Here is a 27,153-nt window from a genome sequence, read left to right as displayed (position 1 = left end):
GGAGAAATTCAATTTGATGCCTAGTTGGGAGCAGAATGATCTCCAAAAACGGTAAACAAATTGGGAGCCTCTGTCAGAGACAATTTGGGAAGGTATCCCATGCAAACGGAAAATCTCCCTGGCGAATATCTCCGCTAATTCGGGCGAAGATGGGAGTTTAGGTAAGGGAATGAAGTGAGCCATTTTAGTAAATCTGTCTACCACAGTGAGGATGACAGTCTGCTTTTTAGAGATAGGCAAATCAACAATGAAGTCCATTGCCAGGCAGGACCAAGGCTTTTCAGGAACCTCTAAAGGGTGCAGAAATCCGCATGGAAGCGAATGGGTTAGCTTGGTCTTGGTACAAACTTCACATGCCCCGATGAATTCTTTAATATCCTTGCGTAAGTCAGGCCACCAAAAATCTTTAGAGACCAGCGCATAAGTCTTGCGGATGCCAGGATGCCCAGCCACCTTGCTGTTATGGAGACAGCGTAGCACCTCCAGTTGGAGAGCGGCAGGAACGAAGTGTCGATCCCCAGGAGTCTGTTTGGGTGCCAAATGCTGAAACTTCATGATCTCAGAAAGCAATGGAGAGTGAATCCTGAGATTCGTGTTCGCGATGATATTCCCCTTAGGAACTATGGAGGACAGAAGTGGTTCAGTTATAGCGGATGGTTCATATTGACGAGACAAAGCATCGGCTTTAGAGTTCTTAGAACCAGGTCTATACGTAAGTACATAATTAAAGTGAGTGAGGAACAAAGCTAGGCGAGCCGGGACAAGCGCTTAGCCTCCCCAATATAAGACAAGTTCCTATGATCCGTTAGGATAGTAACAGGGTGTAGTGTCCCTTCCAGTAAATGTCTCCACTCCTTTAAAGCCTTAATGACCGCTAACAGTTCCCTCTCCCCGATGTCATATCTGCTCTCAGGCCCAGAAAATTTTTTAGAGAAGAAACCACAAGGGTGTAACGGTTTATCCACCCCTAACCTTTGAGACAGAACAGCCCCAACTCCTGTCTCAGAAGCATCGACCTCGAGCAAGAAAGGCAGAGTCGTATCAGGATGAACTAGAATGGGAGCTGAGGGAAAAAGTTCCTTGAGAGTCTTAAAAGCACCAAGAGCTTCCTCAGACCAGAACTTAGTATCAGCCCCTTGTTTGGTCATATTGGTAATAGGCGCAATGATAGAGGAGTAACCCTTAATGAAGCGCCTATAGTAGTTGGAAAAACCAATAAACCTTTGGATAGCCTTGAGTCCTTTGGGCAAAGGCCAGTCTAAAATAGATTGGAGTTTACCAGGATCCATTTTAAAACCTTCCCCAGAAATCACGTACCCAAGAAAGTCTACCTGAGACTGATCAAAACTGCACTTCTCCAATTTGCAGTATAGACCATGTTGCAGAAGTTTGTGTAACACCTTTCTGACCTGTCTATGGTGAATCTCAATCTCCTTAGAGTGTATTAGTATGTCGTCCAGGTAAACAATAACACAATCATGCTGAAACTCCCTAAGTACCTCATTAATCAACTCTTGAAATACTGCAGGAGCATTGCATAGTCCAAATGGCATAACAGTGTATTCGTAATGGCCATACCGGGTATTGAATGCCGTCATCCACTCGTGACCTTGCTGGATTCTCACCAAATTGTAAGCCCCTCTGAGATCTAACTTGGTGAAGATTTTGGAGCCCTTAAGACGATCAAATAACTCGGTAATCAGTGGGATAGGATAGGCATTTCTGACAGTTATTTTATTCAAGCCTCGGTAATCGATACAAGGTCTCAGCGTGCCATCCTTCTTCTTAATGAAAAAGAACCCCGCCCCGGCCGGAGAAGAAGACCTCCTGATGAATCCCTTTTCTAAATTCTCCTGAATATACTCCTCTAGAACCGAGTTTTCCTGAACAGACAAAGGATATACATGGCCCCTCGGAGGCATAGTCCCGGGTAGAAGCTTAATTTTACAGTCAAATAACCTGTGTGGCGGCAAAGAATCTACATTCTTCTTGTCAAACACTGCCCTTAAGTCTAGGTAAAGGTCTGGTATTTGTCTTTCTGTGGACTGAGTAGGACTCTCCTGTATGTTAATATTAGCTAATGGAGAAACCTTGCACAAACACCGATCCTGGCAGCCCTGGCCCCACGAGAGTATCTCCCCTAACTCCCAATCAATAATAGGGTTATGTTCTTTCAACCATGGGTACCCCAGAACTATGGGAACGGAAGGAGATGAAATGAGCAGAAGAGATAAATTCTCCACGTGTAGGATACCAACATTTAACTCAATGGGTATGGTCTCACGAAAGATAACAGGGTCTAGTAGTGGTCTACCATCTATGGCCTCAACGGCCAAGGGTGTCTCCCTTAGCTGGGATGGGAAATTGTTTTTACTAGCAAAGGCTTGGTCGATAAAATTCTCAGCAGCACCGGAATCTATCAAAGCCATAGCCCTTACTACTTCCCTCCCGCAAGTTAAGGAAACTGGTAGCAGAAGCCTGTGATCTTTATAATTAGGAGTAGAGGACAAAATAGAAACACCCAAGGCCTGTCCTCTAGAGAGACTTAGGTGCGAGCGTTTCCCGGGCGGTTAGAACAGTTCGAGAGTAAATGACCCTTAGCTCCACAATACATACACAAACCCTCTCTTCTCCTGTACTGTCTTTCCTCCTCAGAGAGGCGGGTATACCCTATCTGCATAGGTTCAGGAAGCAAAGATACCGTGGAGTCAGGACTTGGAAAAGCGGGGGCTAACCTAAAAGAAGGTCTCCGGTTCCTCTCTCGAGTGTTCTGTCTCTCTCTTAAACGTTCATCTATACGAGAGATGAACGAAATTAAATCCTCTAAATTCTCAGGGAGTTCTCTGGTAGCAACCTCATCAAGGATTACTTCAGATAAGCCATTCAAAAATACATCCATATACGCCTGCTCATTCCACTTGACCTCTGACGCCAGAGACCTGAACTCTAGTGCATAATCCACCAGTGTTCGGTTCTCCTGTTTCAGACGCAACAGTAATCTGGCTGCATTAACCTTTCTACCTGGAGGGTCAAATGTTCTTCTAAAAGCAGCTATAAAGGCGTTATAGTTATAAACTAATCGGTTATCGTTCTCCCATAATGGGTTGGCCCATCTCAGAGCTTTCTCAATAAGTAGGGTGATAATAAATCCTACCTTTGCCCTTTCTGTAGGATAAGAGCGAGGTTGCAATTCAAAATGGATACTAATTTGGTTTAAGAAACCACGACACTTCTCAGGAGCCCCACCATAGCGTACTGGGGGGGTAATGCGAGAAGAAGCACCCACTGTGGCTACCTCTAGACCTGAACCGACAGGAGAAACAGGGGTATTACGTATCTCCTCTGGTGGGTTATTGGCACGAGATAATAGAGCCTGTAGCGCAAGCGCCATCTGATCCATTCTGTGATCCATGGCTTCAAACCTAGGATCAGGAGAAGCAAGCTGACTGTTTGTACTTGCAGGATCCAATGGCCCTGTCGTAATGTCAGGATCGGGACAGGGATCCAACACGCAGAGTACAAACAGTAGCCAGATACGTATACCGGACCTTAGAATGGCCGGACTAACGTAAGTAGTACAGTATAGAATGGTCAAAGACAAGCCGAGGTCGAGGGTAACAGAAGACAGGTAAGCGAGAGACAAGCCGAATCAAGGGTAACAGAGATAAGCAGAGTAAGGTAAACAAGCCGGATCAAAACCAAAAGGGATAATAGAATACACAAGCACTGAGTGACTAGAACAAGCTAGAACCACGACAGGGCAATGAGCTAATGAACGAAGCTTTGTTAAATACCCTGTTCAGAGCAGTAACCACGCCTCCGAGGCGTCCTGATTGGTCCTGCAGCAATTGAGTGACAGGTCGTTCCGGAGGAGTGTCCTGATGACAACTTCCTGCCTAGATGCTGTAAAAGGCAGTCACTCCCTCGCGGCCGGCCTTGCATGACCGGATAGACCGTGGGGAAGGGAGCCATCAGGCCGTCTGGATGGAGGAACAGCTAAGTCTCTACCTCTTTCGGAGGTAGAGACCGCAGGTACCCTGACACATGAACATGAGAATGTTCTTGAACTGAACAGGTAAGTCCTTTTTGGTTCTGTGTGCTCTGAGTATTTGGTCTTTGATGTGGTAGTAATGGAGTCTCATGAGGATATCTCTCGGTGTGGTGGGTGGTAGATGTTGCGGTTTGGGGAGCCTGTGGATGCGGTCCAGGAGGATCATGTCTGCTGGGATATCTGGTAGTAAAGCTTTGAACATCTCTATAGCGTAGGCCGTTAGGTCTTGTGCTCCCACCTCCTCTGGTACTCCCCTTAGGCGTATGTTGTTACGTTGTGATCTGTCTTCTGCGTCAGCTAATTTAGTCTCATGGGAGTATAGTTGTTCTTCAATTTTGCTGAGGCGTGTTTCAGACTCTTGTTGTGCCCCTTTAAGGCCTTCTATACTGCACTCAAGGTGGGAGGTTCTAGCCTCTATGTCAGTGAGGTCTTTCCTCAAATCTTTAATGGCTTCTGTGACAGTGGATTGCATTCTAATAACTGCAGTATCTAGCATGGCCTGTAGGAGGCTTTGTGTTAAGGGGTTATCGCCATGCCTACTCACTGTGCAGCCGTGCTCTGTGTCATAATCTGTTTCGGCGCCATCTTGGGCCTGGAGGTCGGCGGATTTGTGTTGCGGCGTTCTGGCTGCAAAGAAGGTAGATTTTTCTTTCGCCTCCGCAGTTTTCTTTGCGCGGTGTTGGGACATCTTTCCGTTTGTGTGGGTCGGAGATTAAGCCGGTAAGAGCAGTGATTAGCCGCGTTGTTAAGCCCGTGGAAGCAGAGCTCCGTCAGTGTGCCTCCATTCCGCACGGTGTCCGGCCACGCCCCCCCACTGTAGTGGTCTTTTAATGTTTATCACTCAAAGATATGCCATTTTCCACTGCGTGTGTAGTCATCTTGTTTTTTAATTGAATTTTAAACCATTAGAGGCATCTCCCTTAACAAAATAAAGCAAAATACTACAAAAAGCAAATACAGGCAGCCGCCAATCATAACGTGATATTTTACAGCAGAGCTACTAAGCTTGCACAATTTCATTGTGACCCTTGGGCACAATAGAAGTCTGTTTTGCAGAAATCTATTATTTTTTTTCCAAAAATGTATTAAACAAATTCACAACTGATTAATAAAAAGGGATAGATTTTTTCAAGTGCTATATGATAATGCAAATAAAATGCATGATAACACAGCCATGTTAAAATGACATTTCTATTAGCCAATAGAACCGTATAAACCGAATAAACGTAAGAATGTATTCCTGTGCAAATGTTTCATCTTATTGAGCAAATGAATGTTCTAAATCGAGTCTTTGGCAAACATCCGCCTCGTGTTTGAATAGGAAAACAAAGCTTACTATTATTTTCAACCTAACGTGACATTCATTTAGCATACATATTGTTTTAATTAAATTATAATTAAACAATGCTTCAGACAATACTCCTACTAAGTTGAATATGCACAATTTATTAAAATAATTGTGAAGAAGGAATGCACCTTCTTGGACTGATTCAAACGTTTAGTTGTCTAAATTTAAAGTGAACCTTCCGTCCACAAATGTGGGTGATGCATTCCTATTCAGGTGTTTATAGATTTAATATATACATTGTGCTAGTGAAAATATATACATTAAAATATATAATTGCCCGAAAACTGTGTTCTTCACAGTTCGTTGAATGGATGAAGTGACAGGACACACAGCCACCCCACCTCCAAATTGATGTGACCAGTATATCACAATTTGTAATGTGTAGGCCATCATCAACTGTAGGAAGAGTGGCTTACGAAAAACTTCTACAGGACTTCCACGTATGTAGTCTTTAAAGGGACACTTTTGGCACCCAGACCACTTCAGCTAATTAAAGTGTTCTGGGTGCTGTGTCCCTTTTGCACCTAGTGCTGCAATGTTAAACACTGCAGTTGCAGAGAACTGAAATGCTTACATTGCAGCTCTAAGTCTGCCCACATTGGCTGTCTCCACTAGAGGGCTTCCTGAATCGAAACCGACTTTTGGTGCATTATCTGACACTGGACGCCCTCACGCTCTGCATGAAGACATCCGTTGTCAGATTTTTCACCCATAGGAAAGCATGGATCCAATACTTTCCTATGGGGAGGTCTAATGAGCGTGTGGACATTTGCCGCGCATGCGCATTAGATCCCGCTCGTCACGGGAATAAGGAGGGGGCAGAGCTCTGACATGACGTACAGTTGAATTAATTTCCATCTGAACATTTGCTAGAAATTTGGTTAGGACAATACACAGATAAAATGTGATCTTCTTTAAAGTTACTCCCACTCATGTTAGTCACGGGACGTGTACTTTAAACCAATCTTGAAGAAGACAATTTAAAAAGTTATAGAGATCACAAAGATGACTTGCTTTCAATTGTCTGAAAATGTCCACTGCTACAATTTCTGAAAACCAGAATATTATATTTTAAGAAAGTCGGCTAAATATGTGATTTTATATTGAAAATCGCAGAATAATTGTGATATTGTGATAGGAATACTAAACAGCATATATCTGCATTATTGCTTATTTGCATAAAAGATGTGCCTCAAAGCCTGCTATAAGAAATATCTACATGAATAGCAAAATAATAGCAAAATAAAATAAAAATCTGTTTCCAAAAGTTATATGGTTCTTCTCTTGTATCATGCTGACTGCTTGAAAGGAAAACTGTGGTGCATTTTTTCTGTTAGATAAACTATTTTCATGGAATAATATTTTTTTTTTTTTTTTTAAACTAAAAAGTATTTTATAAAAAGTATAAAACTAATCTTTTCAGTGTTCATTCGGCAACTGAAATAATGTTGCATGCTCCTCCCACTCACCAGTGATTGGACAGTGTTGTGGTGATTGACAAGAGCCCAAAAAAGAGAAAGAGAATGCACACCAGAAATCACAATGAATAATCAACCAGGTTTAATAAAACCAATATCAGGTTGAAATACAAGGCAATTTTTTTTCCAATTAAACAATATATAAAGTGATACATAAATAGGCATAAAACATAAGCAATAAAAAATAATCATATACCAAAATTCTCACAAGTCTATGGGCAGAAACAGGAATCAAAAATAACCTCCCAACGTTTCGGCACCTCCTGGTTGCCTTTATCAAGGGCGATTGACAAGAGCCCGCCATCACCACTGGGACCAGACAGTAGTCATTAGAGATGGACACTGCTTGAAGCTATAGAGCATAACAGGGATTAAATAACCCCAGAAGGTCCACTGTGCCTACCAAGTTCCCCTGGGACTATGACCTGTTATCAGACCATATTTTACAATAGTTATGGTCAGCACACACCAGTGATAAATCATGCAAAGCCAAGATATAATGTATGGATGGTAAAAGTCAGTTAACTGCACATCATTAACGCCTTACCTGTATAAATCGGACAGGGTTCTGCATGACATCCTCTCCACCAAAAAGATAGATTCGTTGGTCTTTGGCAGCAACTGCAGGATGAAGGACAGCTAGGGGCATGTTTGCCATGACCTCCCACGTATTATAAATGCTGTCAAATCTCTCCATGGAACTCAGAATCTGTTGCTTTTCACCAATTCCTCCAATAGAAAATATATAGTTTTTGTAGGCAATGCTTCTATGAGAGTAGCGTGCAGACAGCATTGGTTCCCCTTTACGCCACTGGTTTAATTTGAGAGACAAAATGTAAACAGCCAAAGTCACCGTGCTTTTCTTGCTGCAAATGGACAAACCCCCTAAGATATAAACGTTGCCGTGTAAGCCCACAGCAGAAGCTTTATGAAGACGCAATGGAAGCGTAGCAAGTCTGAGCCACTGGTTTGTCATCACATTGTACAGCAAAACATCCTTTGTTGTCTGCTGACTGTCTTTTCTACCTCCGACATTAATCAGGAATTCCTGGTGAGAAAATCTTCGAGGGACATGCAGCATGGGCTTGACATTTGGCACAATCGCTGTATTTTGAGAAAATAACATTCTGGATGCTGCATCCAAAGAACTTCTGCAAATTGTCGAAGACTGAATTAGTGGATCACTGGCAATAAAATGGAAGAAAAAAGTTGGGTGTACGTATTGAAGACGCACCTTCTCAAACAAATCCTGAACAAAGCACTTACGTCTTTGGATGTCATGTCGAATCCATGCCATCAGGGTCTCAAAAACTTGCTCTTCTTCTCCACACAGATCATCATCTCCAAGGTAATCAAGCAATTCTTGGGCACACAGTTCCTTGAGGTCTTCAGAAATGCCAACTTCTGGGAAACATTGTAAAGCCATGTCTCTGGCCTTCTTTTTAAGGTCTTTACAGCTGAAAATGTCAGCAAGACGCACCATGCTTAGGCAGTTCTGGGGATTCATTTGGTCCTGAAGGTACTTGGAACAAGCTTGTAGTAATGTATTATACTGAAGCATAGAAGCAGCCTCGATGAGACAATACACATTCTCCAGAGTGATAAGGATCTCACCGGTGTAGACATAGAGGATGATGAGATTAAAAATATCTGAGTCAATGCCCTTCAATACTACGTTTTCTTCTCCACACTCTCTAAAATTGTTACAAAACATTGCCTTAAAGTAAGGGCTACTTGAGGCTAGTACATTTCTGTGACAAGGAAAGGTGCATCCCCCAGCACAAATGAAGACATCCGTTAACAAACCTTCTTCCCTCAAGTTGTTAAGATGTTTTAGTAAATCACAGGAGATTTCTGGATCCTGGAAAAGATAATTCTTACCAACATGTTCATCCATTTTCGATCACTTTGTGTATAGCTTCAGTTGGAAGAATTTGCCAGATGTTACCTTTGCATCATTGTTAAGGACTTTAGCCTGCGTATGTTTGTAGTGAAATAACTGTGTATATAACTCGAGTCACAATCATTAAACAGTCAGGAGCCCTGGTGTCTTCTTGCAACCTAACAGGAGGCAGGGAAAAATATGAATGTTCATTTATTTTTTTTCAATGATTTAGACTTCTGAAGGATTGAGGTAAACACAGACAGCTTTTACTGTACATTTAGAATTCTTTTATTAACTGCAACGCAAATCGCATCTCTCTAATAATGTGTCCTGCTGTAAGGCTGAATTTTTAAAAGCTGACCCTCTTAGTTAAAACATGATCTGACCTGTCACTACAGCATACAGGCAACAGATGTAACAGACTCTTACACTGAGCCCAGCATTATCTAAATATCATACATCAAATTCATGACTTTTTAACTACCATGATTGTGCCATAGTGTGTGTTCTAATCCAAGGTTATTGACCATGACTGTCAAAGTGGGCAGAAGCAAATTAGGAAGGGTACTTGTGTCCTGTTATTTTTGTACGTGCATCCCGGGATATTGATGTTATTATAATTATGAGCCCAAAGCCCTATCGGGAATCTAACTTGTGTGTCCTAGAGCAAGTTCTGGAGCACTCTACACTGACCTGAGCAAAAAAAATGGGTCGCAGGAGTATACTGAGAATGGGCAGCAGCTGAAATAGCCTGCCCTTCGGTGGGTCCCCGCTCAGATCTCAAGCTGTTTTTTGCTCATCTTGTGCCATTACAGAGAGAACATCTCTGAAACATATCTGACTGGTCCCACCCATACGGGCAGTCCAGATCCGAAATGCCAGCAAGTTCTCTCTGCACGAGAGATACGGCAACCCCAGACGATCGTTTCAGCCTTGTTAGGCATCATCAGTGAGGCATAGCTGATATCTCTCTAGGCACCGTGAGCAAGGGGTCCACGTCTGTATTATCCCTTTAAACTTGTGTCTCGCTGGCGTATGCTCATTCTTCAAACACATGAAAGACTTAATTGTCCTCCTGGGTAAAGTAAAAAGACAGTAGAACAGGGTTTTACATAATCAATGCTGATTATGTGCCACTGATTTAATTTGAGAAACAAAATATAAGCAGCAGACGTTACTGTGCTTTGCTACGCTTTTGGAGAGAAAATACATTTTAGAAGTTGTTTTACGTGCTCGTAGTACTAAAACACCAGCTTTTTAAAAGTCATGTAGCTCTTCTATAAGTCTTAACAGGCCATTGGTTGGGTTAGATATTCTTGCCTTCGCATAGAGTATTGGGCCCTTTCACCTAGAGAGGTCAACTGGCCTACACCCAATCATTAAAAGTTAAACTGAACCCCACAATCTTGGAAATTCTCAAATTAGTTTACTAGACTCTTGCTCTCATCATTATTTTCCATTTTATAGATTCATATCATTATAGATTCCCAATAAACGTTTTGATTTAAGTAAAAAAGGATCTGTCATATGTATGGTGAGTATTTTAATCTCAAGAAGGTATACTTAACTAAACATTTCCTCCTCCATCTCCAAGATGGCACCCAATAAAGGATTGAACAGCTAAGCTTAGAGCTGCCGTGTCCACAAATGACCATCCTATTGTTATGGGCATGTTGTCATGGGCCCAGCGGTCCTGGGAGGCCTGGACTGCTCTGGGAGTTCTGGGCCCCACATTCCCTATGTGTACATATATATATATATATATATATATATATATATATATATATATATATAGTGCTTTTTTACTACATATATATGTGCATCTGTGGGACCCTCGCTCCCTGTAGAAGAGGTCCAGCACACTCGGTCTTCAGTTCCCAGCAGCTCATCTATCTCTAACTCTCACGAGTCGCGGCCATCAGAGTGTTGCCACATGTTACCATGGCAACGCCCTGCGCGGCACGCAGGCCAGTCTCGCAGGCCAGTCTCACAGAGGAGCTGCTGGGAACTGGAGACTGAGTGTGCTGGGACCCCTCTGCAGTGTGCTGGCCCCCCCAGCAGTAAACAGCTCCTGGCTTTGAGCACCATGCCACCAGACCACCAGGGAATGCGATCTCCTCCCTCCCAGGTAAGAAGCATCGAGGGGCTAATAAAATAAAATGTTGTTTTAAAGAAATGTTTAAAAAAAAAAAAAAAAAAATGGGGGCGTGGCCGGAACCCGAGCCGTATGGTCGCGGTCTGAAAGAGCTCCGTCGACAGGGCTCAATAAAGGAGCAATAAGCAGCGCAAAAACGCACTAAACGAGGGTGAAACTTACCCCAGAGATGTCCCAGCACCGGGGAAAAAAAGTGGCGGACCCCAAAGCCAAATCAACGTTCTTTGCAGCCCGCACCCCGCAAGCAAAAACCGCGGGTCAGGCGATCCAAGATGGCGCAGAATCTGACTCTGACAGTGACCAAGCAGCAGGTACAGAGCTAAACAAACGCACCCTGCAGTGCATGCTAGATGAACTAGCAGGGAAAATGCAGAACACGTTCCACACAGCAATAACAGAGCTGAGAAGGGACATGGTGGAATTAGGCAATAGAACCTCCCACCTAGAGGACAGAATGGAAGAATTTGTTACAGCTCATGATTCTATGGCAGACAAAATGGAGGACATAGAAAGCAGGCTGGAACAAATGAAAATAAAATTATGGATATGGAGGACCGCTCCCGCCGCAATAATTTAAGGCTGAGGGGCATACCGGAAGAGGTACACACACAGGAGCTCACGGCCTACGCTATACGAGTTCTTTCGCTCCATGCTGCCTGACATCCCAGCAGATATGCTGATCCTAGACAGGATACATAGAGTGGCAAAGCCTGCGCATCTCCCTCCCTCCACACCGCGAGACGTCCTCATGAGGATTCACTATTTTCACATAAAAGAGCAAATATTGAGAACCCACCATACCAACAGCAACGTCCTGGAGAAGTTTAAAGGCATCAGCGTCTACGCAGACCTATCAGCAGAAACACTAAGGAGACGCCGAACATACAGAAACATAACAGAGACACTCCGCCAGCGCAACCTCCAGTACTGATGGGGATACCCGGTAAAGCTGCTCATCAACAAAGACAGCAAAATGCATGTGATCACGTCCACTGCAGAGGGCGTTGACCTTCTCCAGTCCTGGGGCATCCAAGTAAACAACACCCAGAGCGTGGGTCAACCTCGAAGCAACAAACCACGAGGGGAATGGAGAGCAGTCAGAACGAGGCGGACCACCCCGCGCGCCATGCAGTGAAGCACCAGAGACATTCACTAGCTTTCGCCTGAAGACAGAGGTTTGGGGGGTGGGGGGAGGTGGGGGGGGGGGGGGGCGGTGGAATGAGAATATAGCGGGGTATATAGCACAACCTGGGACACCTGACATCCCTCTAAACCCCTGCTCTAAGAGCCTCTAAGGCATCCACTTGACTTAACCCACAGACCGACGTGGCCTCCCCTCTCTCTCCCCCCCCCCCCATGGATGATGACTGGACCAAAGACTGAATGGAACGTCACATACCCTACCCGGTTTGTACCAACATAAAACCCCAAAAAACCAAACAAACCCAACCCCCCCCCCCCCCCGCCCCCCCAAAAAAAAAACCTGGGAGGAAGCCCTCATTGATATGAGAGCTAGACCGCTACTATGTGCTTGCAGAAAAAGAGCCCAGTCGTAGGATTGGTTCCCGACCCTGGACCGACTATGGTTAGACCCGACCACCTACCCCCAAACCAAGGAGGCCTAAGTCACGACCTCCGACAGGAAACCCTGAACACCTCAATAGTGGTGTTCCACTACTGTTTATGGTTTATATTGTTTATGCTATGTTTACTTGTTGTATGTCATCAAGCCGCTTACACTATTGCGCTGCACCGATACCACAAGAAAATGTCCAGACAACAGCATTTCACCACCAATTGGCATCCCCGACCGAACCACGGCCCCGAGCTTCAGAGCCAAATTCGTTGCCCCTACAGGCTAACCGACACTCCCTTGCACACGGCACCAGCCACCACCCACACGGACAATCGTGAGCACAACCCACACTACGCACCTAAACTGATAAAAATATGAAAATATACACCCACAATGTTCGAGGGTTGAATACCCCACAAAAAAGGCACACACTCCTTAAAGAGCTCAAAGGCACCCAAGCCGACGTGATATGCCTGCAAGAAACTCACTTTTCAGCAGATACAACTCCTGTCCTGGGGAAGTCAATGTACCCCCATCAATACCACGCCACCGCACCCACAAAACGGAAGGGAGTCTCTATCCTCCTCAACCGACACTTAGCCTTTGATGAAATCCTGGTAAAGGAGGATCCGATGGGCAGGTACATCATATTGATTTGCACTATCAATAGCTCCACCTATACCATAGTCAACACATATCTACCAAACGTAAACCAGGGAACATACCTTAGCAAACTGCTAAAACAAATAACACAGATCCAAACAGGTACCACAATCATATGTGGGGACTTTAATCAGTTCCAAGACCCCGCCCAAGACTCCTCAGCAACCCACTCAACCAAAAGAGCAAAGGTACTGCACAGACAGTGCAAAACCTTAACCAAACTGTTAAACGCATACGGATTATATGACGCATGGCGCACACTGCACCCTCAGGGGAAGGAGTATACACATTCTTCTCAGGTACATAACATGTATTCAAGAATAGACGGGTTTATGTTACAGAGCGCACACCTGAATAGAATGATAGAGTGTGAGATAGGATCATCCTCCTGGTCAGACCACAACCCGGTCACACTTCACCTAGCAGACCACTATAACTACAAGAACAGAGGCCTCTGGAGGTTAAATGAACAACTCCTCAATGACCCCCAATTTGTCCAGACGCTAGAACAAGAACTGCACACGTACTTTCAATCCAATGACACGCAAGACATAAATGCCCTCACTCTATGGATGGCCCACAAACCCGTTATCAGAGGCATTCTTATCAAGCGAGCCTCTTATCTCAAGAAACAGCAGAACCACACACATGCCCAAAATCTCAAAAAATTGCAAGACCTCCACAGAGATAACATACTCACCCCCTCCGCGATCACACAACAACGGATACAAGAAATGCAAAATCAAATAAATGCAGCAAACTTTCGAAAAGCGAGCTACGCACTGAAAAAATTGAAAGCCAACACATTTGTCCTGGGTAACCAGGCGAGCAAAGCTTTGGCCCAGAGACTTAGGGACAAACAGGCCCAAACTAGAATTCCCTACTTGCTCTCACCACAGGGACAAAAATTGACCCAACCCACGCACATCTGCAACGAATTTGCGTCCTACTATAGTTCCCTCTACAACCTGAAAAACAATCCCCAAGTACACCAACCCACCCTGACATCGATCACAGAATATTTGCGCAGAGTTGATCTGCCCAAGCTCCGTGACCAACAGTTCACGAATCTAACGAACCCCATCACAGCCCAAGAGGTTTTACAAGCAATAGAACTAATGCCGAAGGGAAAGGCACCAGGCCCAGACGGTTTCACCAACCTCTATTACAACACATTCAAACACACACTGAGCCCATACATAGCACGAGCCTTTAACTTGGCTACGACTCAGAGCAGCCTGCCGAGGGAATTCCTCGCAGCCCACATCATCACCTTACCCAAACCGGGCAAACCGCCCACGACCTGCCCAAATTTCAGACCCATCTCCCTGTTGAGTGCAGATGCCAAACTATACGCCAAAATATATGCGGAGAGGCTCAAAACAATTCTGCCCGACCTGATCTCAACAGACCAAGTGGGATTCGTGTCTGGCAGACAGGGCCCAGACAATTCGAGGAAAGTGTTAAACGTCCTTCACTACCTCAATAGCTCCAAAATACAAGGTACACTTCTATCCCTAGACGCTGAAAAAGCGTTTGACAGGCTTAACTGGCAATTCTTGTGGGAAGCGCTCAAGGGGTACGGCTTCCCCCCTGCCTTCCTCAACGTGGTGAAGGCCCTATACAGCACCCCTTCAGCAACAGTGCTAAATTCAGGGTTCAGTTCCACCCCACTAACCATCACCAACGGCACCCGGTAGGGATGCCCTCTTTCCCCGCTACTCTGTGTGTTGGCCCTAGAACCATTAGCCATAGCGATCCGGAACAATCAAGACATTAAGGGAATCTCCATAGGGGGCAAGGAATATAAACTAAACCTATTTGCAGATGATATCCTTCTCACGCTATCCAACCCAGCAATCTCCCTCCCAAACCTCCACAAAGAAATTCAAGATTACAGCAAACAATCATATTACCAGCTAAACCTAACTAAAACACAAGCCATGTGCATAAACACCCCAAAGACAGAAGAAGAGAGGTACAGACTCAAATTCCAATATGACTGGAGGAACGACTACTTGACTTTCTTAGGCATCAAACTTACCAAAAGACACACCGACCTCTTTGTAGCCAATTACGTTAAACTAAGCAAAGAAGTGGAGCACATACTGCATTCTTGGCAAAACAAGTTCCTATCTTGGCTAGGCCGAGTAGCGCGCCTCAAAATGACAATTTTGCCGAAGGTCCTCTATCTGTTCCGCTCATTGCAGATACCCTTACCGCAGTCGGTCCTACTCAGACTCCAATCTCGCTTGATTAAATTCAGTTGGGGGGAAGACACCCCAGGGTCTCAAGGGCGCTGCTCATGAAATCAATAGACAAAGGTGGCCTGGGATTCCCGAACCTCAAGGCGTATCATCACGCAGCACAAATGGCGAACATCCTCGCCATGCATTCCACTACCTATACTCCCCAATGGATAGCGATAGAGGCTAGCTGCAGCGAGATCGCGGATCTCCCTGCGGCCTTGTGGATACCCAAACAACTACGCCGCACGTCGTCAAAAGCCTTACCCACCACCAAACTTCTGTACCGCATATGGGACAGCCAAAGATCCGAATTATGCTCCGCAGAGCCATGGTCTATGGCGACGCCCCTACGCTCGATATCTCTATGCAACAACACATTCCCGCACAGAACATGGAAGGCCTCCAACATCACACACCTGCACCAGATATGTTCCCCACAGGGCCTACACCAGTTGCCAGTCATCCAAGCCACATATAAGACACCATCACAGCTCACGTTCTCATACTGGCAGCTGACAGCTCTGATAGGCAAGGATACAAGACAGGGCTCCCCGCTCACATCCCCTATCACCCTAACTCCTTTTGAAAAGATGTGTATACACAAAATCCCAACTAAAAAGACACTTTCTGTGTGCTACAAGTCGATCACTGAGACCGAAATAGAACCGGAGTGGAGACATATGACCGAATGGCACAAGGACATAGGTAGAACACTCACACAAGATGAATGGCGCTGCATCCACACAAATCACAAGGGACTCACAACATGTGCCTCTCTCATAGAGGCCTCACGCAAATTAATATACAGATGGTACATGGTGCCTTCGCGACTCAAGATCATATACCCGGACACAAGCGACAGATGCTGGAGATGTCTTACACAGGAAGGGACCATGCTCCACATCTGGTGGACATGTGCTCTAGTCCAACCATACTGGGACCAAATAGCAGGGCTTATTCGGGGGGCCACCGGGTGCATGCTAGACCACAATGTAGAAATGTTTTTACTCCAACTACTACCCACAGGCACACCACATTGCATCACCAAACTAATATTCCTAGTTTTAACGACAGCCTCCACATTACTAGCGAAACGCTGGAAAACTCCAGAGATCCCAACCCCAGCAGAGGTAGTAACGATGGTTACGACTACACTAGAATACGAAGGGATAATGTGGAGCCAGATAAAACTGGGCAAGGGAAACGTCACAGCGAAAGCACTATGGGCTGCATAAACAAAAGACCGAGACCCGAGCACATAATGAGGGGCCAACAAACAGGACAATACAGATCTGGACAAACAACCCAACCAAACTGACGAAGACATACGAGTTAACTTGTTACCCCAGTTACCCCCCCCCCCCCTCTTTTCCATAGATTCCCTCCATGACGGGTAGACAATACCCGCCAACACAACACAAGGGGATACAGGTTACAGAAGGAGATAACATGCAATGTGTCGTTCCTAGACTTGTACACCAATGTTATGTAATGTATACTGTATTTTGCAAAGTGTTGGGGGTTATGCGCCCTACATGTGTACAGAAGCACTGTTTCCCCTCCCTCTTTTCTTTTCTGTATCCCTTAAACCGCATTTGCGGACAAAATAAAAATTGTCAAATTGAAAAAAAAAAAAAAAATGCTCTCCCCCTCCACCCCACAAATTGCAGCCCCTTATTTTACACACACTGCATGCACTACACACACTGCATCTAATACACACTAACATTGCATCCACTACACAAACACACATTCTGCATTTAATATACACACACTACATCCAACTACAGAAACACACACTCTGCATTTAATATACACACATTACATCCAACTACACAAACACACACTCTGCATTTAATATACACTACATACATCCAACTACACAAACACACACTCTGCATTTAATATACACTACATACATCCAACTACACAAACACACACTCTGCATTTAATATACACTACATACGTTACACAAACATACAACATTACACACTAATGGCATCCACTTTACACAAGCACTTTGCATCCACTACACACATTCTACATCCACAGTAGACAAACTGCATCCCCATGAGCGGACTCTGGGGCGGCCCTGTGGGCAGACATGGGGGTGGACACCAGGGACCCAGAACTTGAGCTGTGTCATGGTCCCCAAGGCAGAAACACAAGTCACCAACTCCGCCAACGTTTCAGCACCAACTGGTTGCCTTTATCAAGAGTACCAGTTGGTGCCGAAACGTTGGGGAAGTTGGTGACGTGTTTCTGCCTTGGGGCTTGTAAGATTGTTTTGGTAAAGTACTATTGTATTATTGTTTGCCTCTATTTCTGTCACTTTGTCTATTTTTGCTTTTTATTTTTGCTTTTTGTTTGATATTGGAATTTTTTCTAGTTGATAAAGTTGTATGATGCTTAAAGATTGAAGTTGGAATAATGTGCATTCTATATTATAAGGGTTATAAATAACAAATTTAAACCAAGAGGTTTACAAGAGCTTTACTAAACCAAGAGTTGTTGACAAGGGAAATGACTGGTAAATTGCAAATTATAGGTCAACATTATCAAGATGGCATAATGAGTTTGATAATTTCTCCAGTTGAGTTATTTGGCCTACAATTTGCCATCACAGGGCAATTCCTTTGCAGACTTGATATGGATAGTCTTATATGATGCTGTGTTTGACAAGTTATTGATTTAGAACTTTCTCTGTATATGAAAATTGTGTGCACTGCATCCACTGACGCATTCACGTAGTCACAAGAAAATTGTGACACATCACATCTGTTCTGCCTTGTGTCTGCCTGAAGATAGCGTACATTCAGAAAAATGGCCAGTGACCAAAAAATGATCAGGTTACAGTAAACCGTGCTTTAAAATGCCAAGCTCCTTGATCATTGATCATTAAGCATATTCCACTCATTTTATCCTTATATTTGCTAATCTCTGAAGTTGTTCTTAAAAAAATTAATGTAAATGTTGAAAAATTATTTCTTTTTTAAGGAGTTTTCATCAAACAAAGTTTAGGGATTTATAGCCCACACAGGTAACAATCTCACATGCAAAGACCCATACAACTATTTCTTGTTTTTATATTTATATTTTAGCTTAACTGTAAATCCACACACCAATGATTATTTAGCAAATAAACTTTTGAACGAAAACTTTTTTAAATGTTAAATATCTTGTTCTTCAATATATAAAGAGATAATAAGAAGGGTTCTTACTAATAAGTGGACATTAGACTTGCAGGACATGCAATAGCAAACTGGCACTTACTTTACCTAATTAAAGAAATCCACTTCAAGACTTATTCGCAATAGCAGCTTCTCTGAGATTGTCCAGACCCCATGTTAACTCAGTGCTTGGATGACTATTGAAGGCAAGCGCTGCTTTATAAATTCTGACGCTTTTTACTTTGTTTATCCTGAAAGCAATTTCACCACTTTCAAAACCCTTTTGAAAACAGGCAGCATACGCAGGCACCTTCTGCGGTTAATTTTAGCCACAAGTCTCCTGTGTTCCTTTTAGTGTTGTCCCATGTCACAACCTTGGCAGCGAAGTCAACAGATCTGTCGAGTACAGAGCATGCCGTAGATCTAATTTTCCAGCAAGTGTTTATATATATAATAATCAGACTTAGCAGGAGCTTTACTTAAAGTAAAAAAAAATATTCCTGGCTCCTCTGGAAGAAAGATCTCCACTTGAGTTCCTTGTCCTACAGTGACTGCAACACAAGAGCTTTGTAAACAGTGTGTAATTCTGTTATTGTCGTGATAAATCGGCTACTTTAAAGTACTCCTTAAAGTGAAATTATATTTTTTTTTCTGCAGAATGCCACCAGATAATTTAGAAATTAGTGTGCACACACTTTCACTTTAGTGGAAGAGAATTAAATACATTGTAAGATCATCCAACGTTTGCAGGTGTGACATTAGATAAAAGAGAGAGAGGGGCTGAGCAGGTCAGAGTCCTTTGTTGAAGTGCCAAGTAGAAAGGGCATACCCAGCATGTGCCTGCATCCTAGGGTGCAAGTCCGGGCATCCAGTCAGTCCTGCCTATACGGCGAGAGTTGCTGAAGGATTTACATATGGGTTTAAATGCCCGAAACCCCCAAAAATTCTACACTTGCCATCAGTCCTCTCAAGTCTGATTGAGAGGTCTGAGAGAAATAGTGCGTGAAAAAAATTGATCAGGTGACTTTGCTCACATGTGCTTTAAGTCTGTAAGATAACAAAAACGTATAAGGTTATTCACAAAACTGCGAGTTGTCAGAAATTAGTGAGGTCATTTCAATGTAAGGTGAAAATAGCTGAGCTGGAAAAAGGTCATGTAGATAATGTCTCCAGACTATTCTCAAAAAGCTCGCAATAATAGAGTAAACCCCAACTCATTCTTCTACGGTTCACAGCTCTAGGAGAATTGGACGATCATTTGCCAGAGATTCCAATTCAAAGCCAAACCTCTCAGTATATTTCTTACTGTAAAGCCAAGGATTTTGCATGAAAAATATTCTGCACAAGAAAATGATCTTCAAATCGCAAAATCTGCGTCACATATGTGTGGACTTGGAAAGCACCAAAAATGTAGACCTGATGTCTATGAGTTTGCTGTAAAATCTGCCCAGTTTGGGATGCTACCTTGTCAACCTATAATGTTTTAAAATATATAGCATTTGGATTTTCAGGACCATTCCCAATTGTACAGCGCTACGGAATCTGATGGCGCTATATAAATTATAAAATAATAATAATAATAATAATTCCAATCAGTATAACTCTTCCTCTCTTTTAGTCAGTATTTCCAGTCAAGAGCAGTTAACCCCTGCTTTTGGTCAATACTTCCAATCAAATTATGGCTCCATTTATTACTGCCAGTAAAGACCTATTTTAAGTCAAAATTTCCAGTTTCGTCCCAATTACGGCCCTTTTTCTAGCCCTGATTCTGACATCTGTATGACTGTATCTACTCCTAGTATATATCCTGTTTAAGTTCTCCAATACTCATTAGCAGTGGCGGATCCAGAGCCTTATCCCGGGAGGGGAACACAGAGATTATTTAAAGAAACAATCCAGGAACAATAACCACTACAGCTCTCTGTAGTCGTTATATTGCCAGGAGTGCCGTGGCAACCTCCCAGAGTAAATAGTCAAACAGTTTAAGAACAGTTTGACAATTTACCTGGGGTCTGCCAGGATAGAAGCTGTAGTAGGGGTCCTCTACTAATGTGTGAGTTGGCAGTGTGTGTGTGTGTGTGTGAGGGGAGCAATATGTGTTTATGGGAGGCAGTGAGTGGGTGAGGGTTGCAGGGTGGGTATGGGAGGCAGTGTGTGTGAGGGGTGCAGTGTGTGTGTGTATGGGAGGCAGTGCATGTGCGAGGGGTGCAGTGTGTGAGGGGTGCAGTGTGTGAATGGGGGTGCAGTGGGAGCACTGTGTGTAGGGGGGCAGTGTTTGTTTGTGTGAGGGGTGTAGTGTGTGCATGGGAGTGCAGTGTGTATATATGGGGTGCAGTGGGAGCACTATGTGTATGGGGCCAGTGTGTATGAGGGTGTAGTGGAGGCATTGTGTGTGTATGGGAGTGCAGTTGGGGAAATGTGTATATGGGGGTGCAGTGTGTGTGGGGGGGGGAGAAGTGTGTGTGGGGGTGCAGTGTGTTTATGAAGGTGCAGTGGGGGCAGTGTGTGTGGGGTACAGTGTGTATGGGGGAGAAGTGTATGTGTGGGGGTACAGTGGGGGCAGTATGTGTATGGGGGAGAAGTATGTGTATGGGGGTACAGTGGGGGCAGGGTGTGTATTAAAGTGCAGCGGGGCAGTGTGGGTGGAGTGCAGTGTGTATGGGGGAGAAGTGTGTATATGGAGATACAGTGGGGGCAGTGTGTGTATGTGGGTGCAATGTGTGTATGAGGGTGCAGTGGGGGCAGTGTGTGTATGGGGGTGCAGTGTGTGTATGAGGATGCAGTAGGAGCAGTGTGTGAGTGTGTATGGGGGTACAGTGTTGACAGTGTCTGTATGGTTGTGCAGTGTGTGTGGGGTGCAGTGTGTGTGTGTGGGGGTGCAGTGTGTGTATGGGGGTACAGTGGGGACAGGGTGTACATGGGGGTGCAGTGTGTGAATGAGGGTGCAGTGGGGGCCGTGTGTGTGGGGTGCAGTGTGTATGGGGAGAAGTGTGTGTATGGGTTACAGTGGGGGCAGTGTGTGATTTATTATGTATGGGAGTGCAGTGGGGACAGTGTGTGTGGTGGGGCATTGTGTATATGGGGGTCTGTGGGGGCAGTGTGTGTGTAGTTGGGAGAGGGGGCAGATCAAAACAAAAATGTTGTTGTTTTTTTTTTTTATTAAAACAAATATGCTTTATATCCCCCCTCCCTTCTTACCTTTGCCCAGAAACTATTATATCAAAGATTTAGATCTATCAAGCTGGAATTTTAAAGGAATAGAAAATGTAGAGTTTTTTTGCCCGGAAGGAGTTATACCGTATTTCCAAGATCCAAAAAAAGTATATGGATCTAACTAATAAAAATATTTTTACTTATCTTAGATTGAAAAAAAAGACAAGGTGGTTTCTCCTCCAACTAAACTTGATGAGTTTATAGCAAAAGCTCTTAGTACTAAAATTATCTCAAACATAAAAATGCTGATTTAATCAACTAACATTAAAATTGTTATCTATAAAGAAATGGGAAAGAGACTTGGAAGTTTGTAAACCTATCGCGAAATGGATAAAATCTTGGGTGTTGGTTAAAAAATGTGTACATTCCAAGTTAATAAATCATTGGTATATGGTTCCCTGGCTTATAAGCAAATTTAACAAATTAAATAAAGGGGAATGCTGGAGGCGTTCTTATACACAAGGCACATTACTACATATTTGGTGGAAGTGTGAAAAAATTCAGGAATTGAAATAATTAACAGAAACTATAATATCCAAATTATTGCGGGGAAACTTTAAGCTTGAATCACAAACTTGGCTTTTTCATTTGGATCTCCCCACAATTAGCAAGCTGAATAAATACTTAATTGTAAATATACTGCTAGCAATTAAAATATGTGTGGCTAGAGACTGGTTAAATCCCGAGCCACCCACCTGGACTAAAATAACCAGCCAAATTTCACTCCAAGGAAGAATGGAAAAACTATTTTATAGTATAAATGGTAAATTATCTTTGTATCAAGAAATATGGTCCCCTTGGTGGGAATACACTGAAGAGTGGGAATCCCCCTATGGGAAAGTGCCATGAATGAATTATAAACTTGGGTCAGCTGACGATCTCTTATTTTTTAGAAGGAGGAAATATTAAATCCCTCCATGTATGAAAGTTCAAGATAGTGCCAGGATTATATTGATCCAGCACGTAGAATAGTATCACACCCTAGAACTGAGGGTAATGTCTTACCGGGCCTTAGAATGGCCGGACCTACCGTACCTGAGAGTAGTTAGAAAACTAGCCGAGGTCAGGGACACAGAGCAATACACAGAGATAAGGTAGAGCCAAAAGTCAAGGGTACCAGAAATCAGGGAGGTCAAAACTAATTTTCTCAGTTTTTGTTACATGGAGACGAAGAATACGTGACAGATAGACAGTTGGTCAAGATTGTAAGGTATGGATGTATGGTTGAGTGGGGTATGTAGGAGGATTGTAAGGAGGGATAATTTTCTTTTTTGCTTCTTTTTTTCCCTAACGAAGGATAATCGCTATTCTCTTATTGTTGTCTTTTCTTTTTTTTTCGCTAACTGGGTAGAAGTATAACTTAAATAACGGGTTATTAGGAAAAAGTTAGGAAGATTAATAGAAAAGAGGTAAAAGAGGGAAACCATAAGAATAGGAAATCTAATGTAATCCAATGTGTTTTTAAAAAAAATCTAGTATGTACAATTTGTTTCTTTTTTTTTTTTCATTGTATGTGATTTATATTTAAGAAAACCAATAAAATGATTTGAAAAAAATACAACAAAAACAAACAAACATTGACAGGTGACGTGTATACCATTGATTATATCGTTACAACGGCACCTGTCATGGGATGGGATGAATTTGGCAGCAAGTGAGTCTGTTCTTTAATTTCATGTGTTGAAACTGGATCTGAATGTCTTTGAATAGGGCCAAAAAGGGATGGCAACTGGTAAACTAGCATCATGGTCTTAGGCGCCCATGGTTCATGGGCAGCAAAGGCCAACCCGCCCGATCCAATCACACAGAAGAGCTACTGTAGCTTAAATTGAAGAAAAACGTATGTCAGAACACGCAGTGCATCTCAGTTTGCTGCATATGCGGCTGCATAGCCGCAGACCAGTCAGAGTACCCATGATGACCCCTTTCCACCGCTGAAATTGCCTTCAATGGAGAAGTGAGTGTCCCAACTGGTTGCCTGGTCTGATGAATCATGTTTTCTTTTAGATCAAGTGGATGGCCGGGTGCGTGTGCATCGTTTACCTGGGGAAGAGAAGGCAACAGAAAGCACTATGTGAAGAAGACAGGCTGACAGAGGCAGTTTTATGCTCTGGCCAATGTTCTGCTGGGAAACCTTGGGTCCTGACATTCCTGTGAATGTTACTTTGACACATACCACCTACCTAGAGATTTTTGCAGACCATGTACACCCCATTCATGACAATGGTGTTTTCTGATGGTAGCGGCCTCTTTAAGCAGGATAATTGACCCTGTCACACTGCATAAATTGTTCAGGAATGGTATACAGTTCAATATACCCTGTCACACTGCAAAAATTGTTCAGGAATGGTATACAGTTCAATATTTTGCCTTGACCTCCAAATCCCCCAAATCTCTATTCGATTGAGCATCTGTGGGATGTGCTGGAACAACAAATCCCATCCATGGAGGCCACACCACTTACAGGACTTAAATAATCTGAGGCTAATGTATTTGTGCCAGATACCACAGGACACATTCAGAGGTGAAGTCCATGCCTCAACACATGAGAGCTGATTGTGCAGCACCAGGGGGACCTTCATGATATTAGGCAGGTGTCTTTAATGTTGAAGCTGATCAATGTAGATTCCCATGATTGTGTAGAGCCAATGATAATGTTCACATATGGCAGCAGAGAAGATTTAGCAAGCAGTTCAAGATGTGTAGGACCTCAGGTTACATTAATATAGTTGATACATAAAAAGGATGGACATATTGGAATCTAAAACCTTACAAATATGTTGTCCCAGCTCAAAACACAGACTTCCAGTAACCTCAGGCTCTTGATTTATGCCACTCATTTAAACTTTAATCAGATGCAGTACAAGAAATCATGATCTGATTTTCATGGAATGCAGGTTTACGATCCATAATACGCCAAGACGTTTTGAATTGAATGGTGAAGTTCTGCCAGTAAACGATAAAATTTTAAACAAACTTTACCATGCAGAACAAAAATAAATACAGTAAAAAACATCACATTGTTGGACTCTGCAGGAAATAGGAGTAAGTGATGTATAGAACCCCACAAGGGGAAACGAACATTAGGAGAGCTCCACTGGTATAAGAAATGAGGAAGGGGTTGGGGGGCTATCTTTAATCAATATAAGGATAAAAAGGGATATACAAACAAAACGTATAACTTGAAAACAGGGAGATCTACTAAACGGTGCCCAGGGGATCCATTATCTGGAGTACTAAATAGCATCTAAGTTCCAGTTCCTCTAGTGTCTGAATGATGGGAATGTAGTGTAAACGAGGTTAGGGAGAGAGAAAAGGCACAGGGTCCACAGAGAACATGGGACCAGATAATCTGGTCTGAACGCAGATGAAAAGCCTCAAAGAAAAAAAGAAAATTTCTCAATTCACCCTAAGAGTTACCTCGATGCCGTGGTCTGACCACTAGTGTCTACCAGAACCAACTCTCCCTACTAAAGTTATAAATAAAGAAACACCTAAAAATCACCATAGTGGTAACAAAAATTTAAAAAGTGCTACCAAGTTCAGTTATTAAAGAAAAGGAAAACGCTCAACGCTTTCTGCATGTTCAAAACGCCGTCGCAAGGACCGTTTTCTTTTTCTTTAACCTCATTTACACTACCTTCCTGTTTGTCGGACAATAGGGGAACTGGAACTTAGATGCTATTTAGTACTCCAGATAATGGATCACCTGGGCATCGTTTAGTAGATCTCGCTTTTTTCAAGTTTTACTTTATAAAGAGACGCAGAATAAGAGACATAGGTATTTTACCATGCAGCAAGATATACATCTTTTTTATACCATGTAGCAAGAGACTTAGGGCTTGTTTCAACCCTTGCCAATAAGTAGCGGTCGTAAACTGTCTCTATTAACAATAGCCAGTAGCTACAAACGGCTACTAAGTACTGATTGGTTTCCAACCTTATTAGAATAGGATATAGGTGTGTGGCACAATTGCTACATTTTTGGCGCCTGTCCCATAGGAAACTACAATGTTTACTGGACCAATATTCCAATATTTAGAATATTGACAGAGACACTTTGCGTCGAAACATTTCCACACCTTGTTTGATGGCTGAATAAAATCACCATTATACGACAATGCCATAAAGTTAAGGCTCTATCTTCTAAATAGTTTTCCAGTCATGTCACTATTTTCTACCAGCAGGCTGCCAAAATGTCTTATGGCAATTATACTGACCTGTCTCAGATTAGACACTAGTCGGTAAAGCACAGAAATACACACTGTGTAAACTGTCACCATAGAAACCACATATTGTCTTTGAAAAAAAGGCTCACCCTGGGCATGTGTGCTCCACTCTGTGGTCATAGCAGGAGATAGCGACAGTGTATACACTGCATTGAGCTGTGATATTGTGCTGTGCTAGATACAGATCTATGGAACGTTAAGTTTGGTCATTTAAATGGCACGTGCTTTATCTATAAGAGAATATATTTAGTATTCACATCATGCATCGAGCATTCGTTTTATTGCTGATTGATATGGTGTGTCGGGGTTTCAAATTAATGCCATATGGCTAAGTGTATTTTGTCCTATAGGATTTATAGCAATGTAGTTAGCCCCATGGTGTTGTGTTTTGAGGTTCAGTGACATCCACCAAACAGTTGTGACAAGGTTTGAAACTAGTTAGCAACCGGCTTTAAGTAGTTGAAGCCTGCGACTCCCTGTGTCTATTGGTGAAATTTCGCAAGTGGTAAGCACGAACCTTAACAACAGGCATTTTAATAAATAGTGACTGGCTGCTAAAAGTGGAAATGAGACAATAGACACTATGACATTCTGCAACAGATACAGCATTATATCATGCAGCAAAAAGGTATTATATCATGCAACAAGAAGCTAACACATTATAACATGCAGCTAGAAGCTAACACATTATAACATGCAGCAAGAAGCTAATGCATTATAACATGCAGCAAGAAACTAATGCATTATAACACGCATTGAAGAAAAAGCATTATAACATCCAGCAAGAAGCTAATACATTATATCATGCAGCTAGAAGCTAACACATTATAACATGCAGCTAGAAGCTAACACATTATAACATGCAGCAAGAAGCTAATGCATTATAACATGCAGCAAGAAACTAATGCATTATAACACGCATTGAAGAAAAAGCATTATAACATCCAGCAATAAACTAATACATTATATCATGCAGCTAGAAGCTAACACATTATAACATGCAGCTAGAAGCTAACACATTATAACATGCAGCAAGAAGCTAATGCATTATAACATGCAGCAAGAAACTAATGCATTATAACACGCATTGAAGAAAAAGCATTATAACATCCAGCAATAAACGAATACATTATATC

At 43.0% G+C, this 27,153-nt stretch overlaps 1 protein-coding gene across 2 annotated transcripts in view; it reads right to left on the bottom strand.

Annotated features, from left to right (window-relative positions):
- Window positions 1–18,956, bottom strand: part of KLHL38 (kelch like family member 38) — a 32,403-nt gene extending 13,447 nt beyond the window's left edge. The window contains exons 1-2 of one of the 2 annotated variants that reach the window (XM_063451079.1): window positions 18,679–18,956; window positions 7,425–8,938 (exon numbers count right to left, since the gene is read on the bottom strand). In XM_063451079.1, coding sequence (XP_063307149.1) covers window positions 7,425–8,774 — 1,350 coding nt within the window. In that variant the 5' untranslated portion in view covers window positions 8,775–8,938; window positions 18,679–18,956. The remainder of the gene's footprint in view (window positions 1–7,424; window positions 8,939–18,678) is intronic. The other variant, XM_063451078.1, reaches the window with a different exon arrangement.
- Between the last annotated feature and the right edge of the window lie 8,197 nt (window positions 18,957–27,153).

Source organism: Pelobates fuscus, chromosome 4, assembly GCF_036172605.1.
Source record: "Pelobates fuscus isolate aPelFus1 chromosome 4, aPelFus1.pri, whole genome shotgun sequence".
NCBI lineage: Eukaryota > Metazoa > Chordata > Amphibia > Anura > Pelobatidae > Pelobates > Pelobates fuscus.
Note: the sequence above shows the minus strand (reverse complement) of the source record. Positions and strands in the feature narration are given on the sequence as shown.